The 13063-nt window shown below is 39.4% G+C and overlaps 1 protein-coding gene across 1 annotated transcript in view; it reads left to right on the top strand.

The window, feature by feature from the left end:
• Nucleotides 1–13063, top strand: part of PIK3C2G (phosphatidylinositol-4-phosphate 3-kinase catalytic subunit type 2 gamma) — a 185241-nt gene that overhangs the window by 139479 nt on the left and 32699 nt on the right. The window contains exons 28-30 of the mRNA XM_034063146.1: nucleotides 3733–3925; nucleotides 4495–4616; nucleotides 8652–8760. Coding sequence (XP_033919037.1) covers nucleotides 3733–3925; nucleotides 4495–4616; nucleotides 8652–8760 — 424 coding nt within the window. The remainder of the gene's footprint in view (nucleotides 1–3732; nucleotides 3926–4494; nucleotides 4617–8651; nucleotides 8761–13063) is intronic.

Raw genomic sequence — 13063 nt, 5'->3', positions numbered from 1 at the left:
CAATATCTGTTCCTCAGGTGGCTGCAGACACTCCAGCAAGAAATGTCTGGAACACCAGTGAAAGCCAGTGACTTCTGAAAGGGCTTAGGCAAAACTACAGTACTAAAATTGCTTTCAGTCACATTCAGGTAATTTATAAAGATATTGGTATATGTGCCTTGAGGGAACAAAAGGCAGACATCCTCCTTGAGTTTATGTTGTTTGAGGCATTCATACTGTTCTACGAATCCCACATGCCACCAGCTCAGGGGGAAGGAATGTCTTCCGTCCTGGGAGAGGCACATAGGAGAACTGGTAGGGAAACTGGACTGGAAGATGTGCTGCAGGAGAGTACCTGATGTACTCAGCCCATGGGATCAGAGCTAGTCTGATGCCCTCAGGAACAATAAAGAAAATGACTCTGAAGCTTGGGGTGAATATTTATTCTTACATAGGATCATATAATCAAAGAACAGTTAGGGTTGGAAAGGACCTTAAGATCATCTAGTTCCAACCCCCCTGCCATGGGCAGGGACACCTCACACTAAAGCACTATATATACCAAGACTTAAGATGTGGATAACTAGTAATAATGAGTGTATGTGTTCTTAAAAGGCTATGGAGAGAGGCAGGTCTGTCCAAAAAGCTCTAAGCACCAGCCCTCTTGGTACATGTCCCATAAGAATGTCTAATTCCTAAAACTCAAGGCACCAACTATCACTAGTCATTCTTGAAAAGGTTATCCAGTCCTTTAATACATCTCTGTTTACACAAGCAGCCAGCCAGTCTGTGCATTACACCTGATGCTGTAATATGACAGTCCTGTAGATAGACTGAGGCAAATCTGAAATCCAAAGTCACTTCAGCAGGTGGAAAGTGGAAAGTCATTACTTGTCAATAATCTGGGTATTTAACTCCCTGTTCTGACAAATAGGTCAGGAGCCAATCTATGTGGTAAATGGATATTTTTTGTGTGAAAAGAAATACTTTTTCTGCCTGAAACTGTGTGTTAGCAATGTTATTGTTCACAATCAATGTCACTGTAGTTAATGGTAGTTTTCTGTCCTTCTGATGCCCTTCTGTGCTTTTGATGCCCTTCGTACAGCTCGCTTTAGTTTTTCCATCTCCCACCATTAAGCTCTAATTCTCTAAGCAGCTTGGGCTAGCAGGCTCTAAAATAACTGGAAAACTGGGATGGTAAAGGCCTAGGGAGCAAGAGCATCTCAGCAACAAATACCCATGACCTTACCAACTTCTCCTATAGCTAAACTTAATGTAGCTGTAAAGAAAAGAAGGTGTATGGGGATCTTGGAGAGTTCAAGGAGAAAGTTCCACCACTGATCCATAGGATGAACTTTAAATATGCTATCAGAAAGGGTAATCAGGTACCACAATGTGATAAACTGAGTCAGTGAACTAATCCATGCCAAAAATGAACTGCAGGATTAAAACAGAAGACACAAGGGGTTGATGTACCCCACTGGTCCACACATAGTTAGCAACCAGCTTTTTGGAGGCTGTGGGAAAGAGGCTTTCCTTAAGCCAGTTTGCTTTGAAGGTAAGTGCAGAGAACCATAATAGAGTTGTTCTACTTTGCTGTTAAGACATTCTCTGAGATGTCATCAGAATAGCAAAGAGGCCTTTTCAATTCTTTGTTGATAACATGACGTAAGGATTGCTCAGTGTTTTACATTCTAACATAGAGGACAACATATAGAAAAAAACAGAATAACAGGAGAGGAAGAAAACATATACCTCTGTTTTTATCTTATTTTAAATGTAATAATTAAATTAAGTCACAGGGAAAATCTGCAACAATGACAACAAAAGCTTCTGTTTAGGTTTAAAGTATGCCATTAGCAATTTGGGTGTTAAAAGTATTTTAGAAGCTTAATGGACCCATGGAAAAAAGTATTGGTAGTCTGATGTCAGCTGCTCTGCACAGTGATGATGTCTGAATTAATAGTAGTCTATAAGCTGAGGCCTGCTTTATGCAAAGTAAGATGCACTGTATTTAGCTATAAAGTTAACATGCCTCTTATAGTAATTTTGTGAATTCCCTAGCTGCTTTGCTATAATGCAGCCCAGTTGCAGATTCTATAGCCTAAATCACGTCCTAGTGACTTAGGAAGTGTTTAAACTAAGCATGAAATTGAATACATAGAAGAAAGTTCAACACATGCAACCTAATTAGTCAGCACTGAATTGATTCTGTACTAATATTTTGAACTGAGATTTGTTTTCTTGTTTTCCATTTGAGTGTTAATTTGTGTCATTTATTAAGTAGTCTCTGTGGTTGTGTTTCTGGAGAATGTAATTAATAATTAAGATAATGAACGGAATCAATTCAAAGATACCTTTCCTCCTGTTACATTAAGAAAAGCACATCTTTCCTCAGTTTGCTATGCTTAATTGGTGTATGATACATTCACACAGTGTTTTGAATGAGGTCTCAAGTGGGTGGAGAGGAGGGAGGCAGGCTGGGGAGCTGTCTGCAGGTAGGATGTTCTTTTAGGTGCAGTTGCATCTATGAAGCTACAGACTTTAGCCAGAACATCAGAGATCATGAAAATTAGGCTAATGTGATGAATGGAGCTGATTTCGATTGATTACAGTAAGCAATCCAACCCACTCACAGAAAACCATGAATAAGAGTTTAATTTAACATGACAGATGAGTCATTTGCTCAGCTTTGAACAGGGGATGACGAAGGTGGCTATGGGTATTGTCAGCCTTGCAAGCTAGTTAGATACAGTCCAAAACTGGAAGGGAAACAAAATAAAACCAAAAACCTGTAGCAATTTGGTAGGTTTACTGCCATATGGCCTGAAACTAGTGGGCTGTTGTTCTTTAACATCAGAACCTATTGGGAACATCTTCTGAGAGCTGTAGAAATAAGCAGCATCACAGTTAGCATCACAGTTAAATGCTAATAAGTTAGCATCACAGTTAAACAGATCTTAACCAGCAACTGAATTCAGGAGGGCAAGTGTTTTCTAATGAGTGCTACAGTTTACTCTTCAAAGACCAGCGATTATCTTCCAGTGCTATTTCTTTAGTTCACTTTGATGTTAAAACACATCTGCAGCACATATCTACATCTAGGTATTTTTTTATCTATTGTGTCTTTTCTGATGAAGGATTTTAAAACTCCAGGAAATGAGAAGTGTGTTCTGGCACCCATTGCACAGGGGTGAGATGGGGGATAGATAGGGGAAGAATATTTCTCTCTTCTGTTTCTTTCATCATAAGCAGCTCCATAGGGATAGAGCATTTAAGAACTGGGCAGAGGATTTAGCAACGCATCATGCACAGCTGAATCAGAAGTTGGATGCAAGAGCCTTGTGCAGGCACATGTAAATCCATGTGTGGTTAGTGCTAGAGAACTCGCTCCTACCTGTTCAAGTGAACACATGTTCCATCCTGGAATTCCTCAAAACACATATGGAAATGTTCTGTCTGCATCTCATCTGAAAGAAGGCTGACGGTACTCAGCTCATGAAGAGTAACTACCCCAACATAAGCCATGGGACAGGCTATGGCAACAGAACTCCTTTAAGCTGTAGAGTTCAAAAGCTAGATATGCTGTATTGCTGCAAATAGTGATAACTGGCATGTACAGGGCTACATGTTTGTGTGAGGTGGGTTTCAGAATTTAGGGTTTTTTTGGTTCTTGCATCCCAGGAAACCAAGGATCAAGAAATGGAAACAATATATCTATAAATAATACCTCTTTTGTTTGTTTTTCCTCAGGAAAATAAAGGAAAGTTTGGAGTGCTTTCCTGTTAAACTCAATAACTTGATCCACACACTTGTACAGATGTCAGTGACAGGCTCTGCAAAGCCTCCAGCTCCAGAGACTGTCCCCCAAGAGTGGATGATGTTGAATGCAGAGAAATCCATCGCAAGAGCCACCATTTTGGGGTTCAACAAGAAGCCTGACCCCGTATGTATTATGTTCTTTGCTTGCCCTCATTTGTCTTGGTCTTTAATGACTCTTCTGTGAGCTTATATACTCCCCTTTCTCCTTTATAGAAGATGTGCCATGTTAAAAGCATCACAGGATGAACAGCAGTTCCATAAGCAATGATCTACAGGAGAAATAGAACACCATGCGGTTAGCTATTAGCAGGGAGCCGTTAAGGAGAGCAGTTCATGCCCTATAGTGAAAAATAAATCAAGAGCTAATTAAAGCATCCAGAAGGAAAGCATGGCACAAAATTAGGGAGCCTAATAGAAATAGGAGGCTGTTATGCGATGCTTTAATGGTGCACTATTAGTTTTCACACACTGCAGTGATCTTTCAGTGTTTGAGTTGTGTGCTATCCAGGCAAGTTTCTCTTTCTATGCAGCAAAGGCTATAAATTACAAACTGAATTCTCTGGAGCTTGGCACTATATTAAAGAAAGGTTTTTCTTTGTTAAAATCACCTTGTATTTTCTCATGTACATTCTTTGTTCTAATGTGCCTCTCTGATCATTTCTCTTTTCGGTCTCTCCCTTTTCCCCAATACAGCTATACCTCGTCCAGGTGGTACAGACCTGCAATGTGGTCACTTTTGTGGAGAAATCCTTTGACCAGTTCTCCAAACTTCACAGCCATCTCCAGAAGCAATTCCCATCGTGTGCCCTCCCAGAGTAAGGCAACGTATTAGGGGATGTTATTCTGCTATTTAGTGCTTCTCTCTGTGCACAGATGAGAATGTGAGAAATGTACAGCAGGTGTATTTTTAGAAACACAAAGGCAATGTGACATATTCTATCAAGCCTTCTATTCAGTCCCAGAAGGAACTGAATCATAGGCCATTGTGACAGTCTAACTTTTATATGTTTTATTGTTCTTTTTTAATGGGATGAGAGGGGGAGAAACAGCTTACGCCTGACACAGCTATTCCTCAAATAAAAGGGTAAGTGGTATTGACTTCATTAAAGGCCAATAGGGCTTCTAATAGTTTTTCTTTTCTGCATGATGCCGATCAAAACACATAGCAAAATCCATCTATTATAACAATGTAGGAATGTTCACAGTGGGTTGGAACAGAAACAAACCAGTCTCTGACACTGGCAGGAGTGATCAAAAACATGCACATACTTCCCAGCTGAGAAATATGTAATAATCTTATATACTATCCTGGCCCTAAACCCTGATACTTTGTGCCTATTAAATTCAGTTTAATATCTCTTGAGAAATATGCTGTCATTAGTTGTAATGATTCTGAATGTTACATTTTAGCCATGTGCCTGTCTATTCCTGCTTTTCATATTCTGAGACTTGTTTCTTCAGTTCCCTGAGACACTGAGTCCTACAGTTTCTTTCTGCCTTATGTAAAACAGTTTTGCCTTATGCAATGACTGTCCATGGCTTTGGTAATACAAGTGGAGTTATATGTTCTACAAATATCACATACATTCTACTGCATAGACCATTGAGAACAAAGTAGTCCTCTCTTAAACAGTCATGATGTCTTATCTGATACAAGGCCCTCTTCAAGCTGAATCTACAATAAGACATAAAGCTGGCCAAGAGGACAAGCAGTTTACTTGAACCAAGCTGAGATTCAAGTGATAGACTAGAAAAGTAGAAAGGTCTTAGAGGTTTGACCTGAAGTAAATAGTCACAAGCAATATGATTTTGACTTAAAAAATAAGGTCTGCAAAATTCAGATCCAAATTTGATATCCCCCTGGTTTCAGGTTAGTTAATGCTAGAGGATCTTTTTACTGCCTGAAGGGGATTTTCATTGTCTTCAGTTTGACTCCTTATGACTGGCTCACATAGAATGTTTTGAAGCAGCTGGAGAGAACTGTAATTTCACTAAACACTGGAAGTGCTAGAATCATGGGTTTGATTTGGAGATATTTGCATGCAAAAGAGAGTTCCAGAACTCACAGAGGGTTAATCTGAGTATACCAAATCTGTCTCTAAGAGCTCCAGAGCTTTATTGCCATAATTCAGTCCCAGCCATAGCCTGTCACTGTGAGATCTTTCCCCAAGACTGTGTTAAAATAATTCATTTTATGATGTTTCTTTATATGTATGTTCTTTCATTTTAAAGTTTTTATTTGTTTTCAAAGAGAAATTTCTCAGTTTCAGGCTTTTCATGTATTCCAGTTTTTATTCTACTAATAAAGAAATTATTACTTTATAGGAAGTTATTACCGAAACTGCCATAGCACATCAGAATATTTGTATTGCAAAGCTCCAGCCCTGGCCAGTGCCAGATACTTCAAAGGAATCAAAAAGCCTTGTTCCATAATGTAACCACAAGAGCAGTTTGAAGATGTATGATTTAAAAGGAAAATGTCTGATATTATTAGAATAATTAGAACTGCTAAAAGAAATGATTTGGTTACTGCTTTGTATTGATTCGTGAAATTGTATTTTTTCATGTCTCATTAGGAGGAGACATCTCATTATAACTCAGTATAAGTCTAGTTCATACAAGTACTAAATACTGGCTATATATCAAGAAACTGATGTCAAAAGCTCCGAGTTCTCAGTGTCTAAAACTTTGCTATTGATGTGTAAACATTCAGCCCAGTTTTGGAAGTCAAAGCACAGTTGCCCCAGGCAAGCCTTGCACTTTAGCACCATCCCTCTTATTTGTTTCAGACAGAGTTTAATTGTGTTCAATTATTGGTTTTTAAAAGCCAAAAATCTTTTCACCCAACAAAGCATTTAAGTGACATAATTTACTTATTAGCTCAATGAACACAATATGTTTGTTCTTCAAGCTACTAAGTAGGAAATGGAATCTGCTATGCAGGATGACTGTGCATGGTGCAAGTTTATACTTTTCTGATCTATTTAAGGTAGATACAAAGCTCAAAGTCATCTTGGGAACTTAACCTTTTCTGGCACAAGTCTGTTCTCAAGTGCAAAGTCAGTTTCAGCCAAAGGTATAATTCAGCAAAACCATGAAGGCCTTTTAAAGAAGCTTCCTATTGTCCTTCACTGCAGCAGAGTTATTGGCACTGTCAATCCACAGTTTCTCTGTCCTCTGTTTGGCCACTGTGCTAAGGTTGCATCTTCTAGGACCTACATTTTAGAGCCAGAGTCCCCTCTTTGTGTTATACAGCCTGATTAATTTTAAGCTGCTTCCAAACAGATCCTCCCTTCCATCTCTTGAAAGAAGTCCTTTTTGCGCCCCAGAGGAACCCAGAACATTCACAGCCTATCTATGTGTGCCAAATGACCTGGGCTCTATTTTAATCTGTGCAGTTCATATATGTCATGGTCCTGGGTCATATCACTTCCCCCTTCATTAACGTGTCCTGCCACTGTAATTTTGTTAGGCAAGAATTGCCTCTTAATATTCATTTGTAAAGTGCCTAACTGTGCCCCGATCTTTCAGTGAGGGTCATACATACAATATGCTGCTATCATCCTGCCCCCTTTCTTTTTTAATTGTAAAATACATTGCAGCTCTTCTGCACAGTCTTACACAGCTGCCTTTCAAAAGACTGGCCAAGTGTCTCTTTTCAGTATATTGCATGCTACAAGGCTCTTTAGTCATTTGTCTGAAGCCTTCAGAGATCTCTTGAGATCAAGTGTATAAACAAGGTTGTAAGCAAGACATGGTTGACTATTTACAGTAGTGGTGTAACATGAAATACACCTAGATCAAAACTTCCACCAATTTCACACAAGAGTAGAGGACATAAAGCATAATATTAGTTATGAACCCCAGTATAACCAATCCATATCACAAAACCCATTACATGAAATTTAGCACAGATATCTTTTCTAATGGTCCTTCAACCTGAGTTAAATGCTTCTTTTCAGGGCAAGGTTAATATGCATTGATTATGTGTATTGATAAAAATCTAACCTTTTGATTTATCTAATGTGCATTGTCTCTAAAAACAACTGGGAAAAAGGGAAATATAACCCACATTTTTAAGAAGGGGAAAATGGAAGACCCAGGGAATTACAGACCAGTCAGTCTCTGTGCCTGGCAAAATCTTGGAGCAGATTCTATTGGAAAGCATGCTAAGGCACATGAAAAACAATGAGGCACTTGGTGACAGCCAGCATGGGTTCACTAAGGGGAATCCTGCCTGACCAGTCTGGTGGCCTTCTATGATGGGGCTACGGAACTGATGGACAGGGGTATGTTTGATGTCATCTACCTGGACTTATGCAAAGCATTCAACACTGTCCCACGCATCTTAGTCTCTAAATTGGTGAGACATCGATTAGATAGGTGGACTCTAAATATCTGAGGTAAAATAGCAAGCAATGACATATTCATCAAATGTCACATTATTACAGTAAGGCTTTGGTATTCGATATTCTATGGTGAGGGTTTGCATAGCATGAGTCCTGGGCCAAGTTTAGAGATCTATTTTGCTGTTCACGGTGCAAAAAATGGGGAGGGTAGTGAATAAAAGGCCAATTATTTAGAGCTATTAAATGCCATGAAATGCAAATAAGTGTATTTTGGGGGTTTTGAATCTTTATTTTTTAGTTAATTATTTAGACAGTATGAAACAGAATATCAGCATATTATTGGAAGTCAGAGGGTAAACTGTCCTCTGGATACTATACATGTCCCCTGCCCTACGTGCAAAATCTCTTAGAAACTGTTAACTTACTTTATAAAGTAGATCTGGAAATATTAAGAGCAAATACAGTACAAGAGTTATACTTACAAATATTCTTGTTTTACAGGTTTCCCTACTCGTGGCATTTACCTTATGCAGATCTTGAACATAAAAGAGTGAAGGATTTGAATCTCTATCTGAAACAGCTACTAAGTGGATCCGGGAAACTGGCTAATGTGAGTACTTACTGTATTTTATTTGCATATGGCTCTTGGTAGCATTGTACCAAAAGATTCAGGAAGCTTCCAGTGGCCTCATTTGAAAACACCAAGTGAAAAAATCACATAAATGACATAAGTTCTAATGCAGCTGTTTTGAGATGGAGCCATTGTAGCATTCATCAGAACTTAAGACAAAGACAAGAGTGACTGAAGAATTGTTTATTAGACCTGACAGGGCATTTTTCAGACAAACTTCTCTTTCTTTGCTGCCATTCAAAAGTAGTGATTCACTGAATTTCTGACAGTAAAGGAGTAGGTTCTGGTGAATGTAATGTCTCAAAAAAGAGTAAGTTTTAAAATACTGAAAAGTCTGATTTTGACAGTTTTAAAATGAAAAGTTCTGTTCTTTCAGCCCAGAAATACCCTTCATTTCAAAATTTAGTTAACATGTAGAAGAAATTGTATTGCAAACATAAGACCAAAATTGGAATGTTTCAATATTATCAGAATGATATATTGTGAACCCTAACCCTAGGCTTACACAGAGGTGGGTATGTTCAAGGGAGCCAAGGCACAAAGCTCGTGCATTGACCCTGCTGTGTCACTGCTGGCATGTTAGCAGAGCCTGGGCCTCTTCCAGTTGAGCCACATCATGTCTTGTGGCCTCAGGGCCATAGCACAAACTGGGGCTGGTTTGGTTTAATAGCGTGAACAGTCCGGGATGCCAAAAGAGGGTATGACAGCATGGTCATCTTGCAGGAGGAGAAAAATGTTTACTGCCTAGCTATATAAATTCCCCAGCTGTGACTGTGTAATGGAGATTAAAGAGCAAATTGTCCATATGTGAAACAAACAGGAGGGTTTTTATTAATATGGATATAAATTCTATGCCCTGAGTTGAAATGAAGATTTCCAAAGAGGATAGATAATATCTGTCTCACAGAGGTATAACTGGTTTGGTATGGACAGCTGGCTTGGGTGCTTGGCTCCCTTGACTGATCTTGCCAGATGAATTGCACGAGCTGGGGTAAATTGTTGTGCAGTTTCTGTCACTCACATTAGGGTTGTGGGTTTATTTTACATTAGCACCTTTTGGTCACAGCTGAGGAAAAACTGATACAAGCCAGTGACCTAGAAGTGAAGGGCTCTGTGTCTTCTGCTGTGTGTCTGGGCTGCTGTAAGGTACATGGATTTTCAATTTGGGCCAAGCACTGCTGTGTAGAAACCTAATCCACAGCTGAAAAATTAGACTGCTTAAATCCCTGGGATAATAATACAAACATTTCCCAGTCACACACAGAAGCTCTCTTTCTCCTGCTCCATGGTCTGTGAATGGGCTAGTAATCAGCCAGAGCATGCTGCTTTGCACTGGGCATCCTAATGCTTTCCTCCTCCCTTTATGGTCCTGCAGGATGCACTCACGTAGCTGGGTATGTTCTCCCAGCCCGTTGCTGCAGGGACACTGGGCACAACCACAAATAGGGTATTCAGAGGGAACTGTGGACACATTTACTGGGCACATACACTGGTGTGGATCTCAACCAGCCCAGTGGGGCTACTCAAACATGATGGACTAAGCAGCTGCTGAAAACCATTCCAGTCCAGCCTATAGTGCTGAACCGTGAGGAGATGAAAACAATTCTGTGCAATTGCACAGCTACTGGTGTGCTGGACTTGGAGGGCACGATAATGAATGGAGTAATAAGTAGATTGTTTCTATCTGTAAAGTGCTATTGCATGCAGGAATCATCTTGCTTACCACCATGAAGCTAACCTGCAATTCTAGAGGATAACCTTTAAAGTTATTGATACTTGACAAACATTGAATCATTATTTTTACTTCAACATGCTTCTCCTGCTGGGAGATAAGAGAAACTTAGAAAATACTGACGTGTTCTGACCCACTTAGAACAAGAACAGTCAGTGGGTAATTTCCTTTGTGTTCCAAACTGAAGGCTTCCTTTTTTGCTCTTCTCTTTGGTATGACTCCATTAGAAGTGTCATGGTGTCCTCGTGGTTTTACCCCGAGCAGAAGGCCAAGCAAGGAGGCTGTCTTGATAAAAATAAATACATTTATTTTGTGTCTTTTCTGTGCCTTGGACAACTTTGCAGTTCAATTTCTCCTTTTTCTCAAGACGCTAGGGAGCCTGACCCAAACCATTGAGTGAGTTGTCTGTTCTCAAGCATCACCAAACTGTCATTCCTATGAAATAGTAAAACTAGGTAGGAATAAATAATTAAGAAATTTGTGAAGAAATGTTGTAAGAGCAGGTGCCTGTAGAACAGTGTTCCCTTTACTCTCTTGACATAGTCATTCTGCTGAATTATGCCTGTTGGGTCTTCTAGCTGTATCGTAGCTGTACAGTATGCTGGAGTCTCTTCTGAGATGGAAAGAAAAGCTTTTATTTCATTATAAAATATGCTTGCTATCACTGTAAGAACATTACCCTGATTGACTACACAGTTTTCAGCTCTGAAAAAGTTTATTCCATCCATACAAAGCTGACTACATGTTTGGTTCTACCAATCAAGTAATGGAAAATCCTAGAAATAAAGAGAAAATTGGATTATATCCAGTTTCCTTCCCCAGTCATGCCTAAAGTGCATGCTTTTTGGTCCAGACTATGTTCTGATTATGAAAATTGTGTTATAATTAAGTATAGGTCAGAATGTCATTGACCTTTTCTGCTAAAGGGTTTGAATGAAGGAGGAGAAGTGGGAAATAGCTGCCTTCTCATTTGCACTTAGCTCAAATGTAATTAAACGTTTCTTTAAACCCTTCTTTAAAGGGCTCAAGCCACCTTTCTCTATCTCTCACTTTTAGTAAATCAGATGTAGTAATTGCAGAAACATCAGTTGATTTCCTGTTGGGCCATTTTAAATGCTTAAACATGCTCATGCCCACCCTGTGCAAAGCAGTTTTACATCATGCATATGCCTCATTCATCGACTTCCTCTTAGACATTCATTGAGGAGTTGCCTGGAACAGGAGTGCTTTTCCTAAATTCAGGTTAACCCTCGGTTATAAATAACTACACCACCAGATTATACACCTGAACAACAAGCTATGTTTATCACATCTGTCACTAAAATGCAAAAGTCGATGCACCTTCATTGTCATAATGAGTCATTTAGGACAGGATCAAAAGCAGGTTTCAGCACCTTTTTAGTTTCATTCTACTCTTCCCAAAACAGTGGCAATATATGTGATCACACTGTGCCAGGTGCACCATTGCTGACTGCACTGAAGTGCCTGGGTCTTCTAGATCAGCAAGACAATATGCTTAACAGTGCTTAGACATCTGGAGTTTTGCTTCATTAAATGGCAGAAAAAACAAGTGATGCCACCAGTAACAGGTGAAACATCAACTAAGAATAAATTAAAGGTTGGTAACATGTAGGAGAAACCACATTATCGAGGTGTAAATCACATTTGTGAGGAAAGGCAGCTGCTGCTGGCCACTGATGTTTCTCTCTGTTTCACTCTTAACTCTAGCTGAGCGATGGGCTGAATGGAGATTGCAGCCCAAACCTCATAACCTATCATATAAATTAGGGCTGCCCTAGTGGTTTGTCACTTTACTGCTGTACTGTAGGAGGGTTGCACACTCCTTTGGAACACAAAAGCAAGGTAAAGCTCCATTAATATAACCTTGTGTCAAACAGCAGCATTCACAAAGCTAAATGTCTTCATGTTTATCTTGAAAAGACAGCTTGCACCTGGCTTGGGCATTACAAGAGAAAAATCTAAAACTGAATCTAAAGCAATGTTTTATATAGCAACCGTGCACATTCAGTACTGTCAGACAGCTAATATCATTCTATAGAGAATTCTCTCACAATTTAAAAGAGGTGGCATTTAATTTGTGGATATTGTTATTGATAACACAGCTCAGAGACTAGATATTCATACTGATCTTGCAAAACTTCATGGCCTTAAATAAATACATGATATTAGTCCCACAGCTTCCACATAGATTGGTTTTGTGTGCAAGTTCAGTGGGCTTAGATGTTTGAGGAGGTTTTTATCATGGTAGGGGCAGCTGGCAAACACACTAGTGCACAGTAGGCTAATCAGTAAAACAGAAATTGGGCATATGGGAGTTTGACTACATAAAAATTGTCTAAGTATCCAAATTAACTAAGCACTTGGGCCAAAGTGCAAGCAGGTAAGCAGTGATGGTGTATCAGCTATGCATGGGTTCTATAAACTGCTTTATGGTGACTTACAGGCTGTGTAAAAGGGCTTTAAAGAGGGGATAAAGTGGAAATTATTGTAAATTATGTTCACTCATTTTCAAGCATACAGTGAAAACCA

The sequence above is a fragment of the Melopsittacus undulatus genome, chromosome 5 (assembly GCF_012275295.1).
Source record: "Melopsittacus undulatus isolate bMelUnd1 chromosome 5, bMelUnd1.mat.Z, whole genome shotgun sequence".
In the NCBI taxonomy this organism is placed as follows: Eukaryota; Metazoa; Chordata; class Aves; order Psittaciformes; family Psittaculidae; genus Melopsittacus; species Melopsittacus undulatus.
This window is presented reverse-complemented; position numbering and strand designations above follow the sequence as displayed.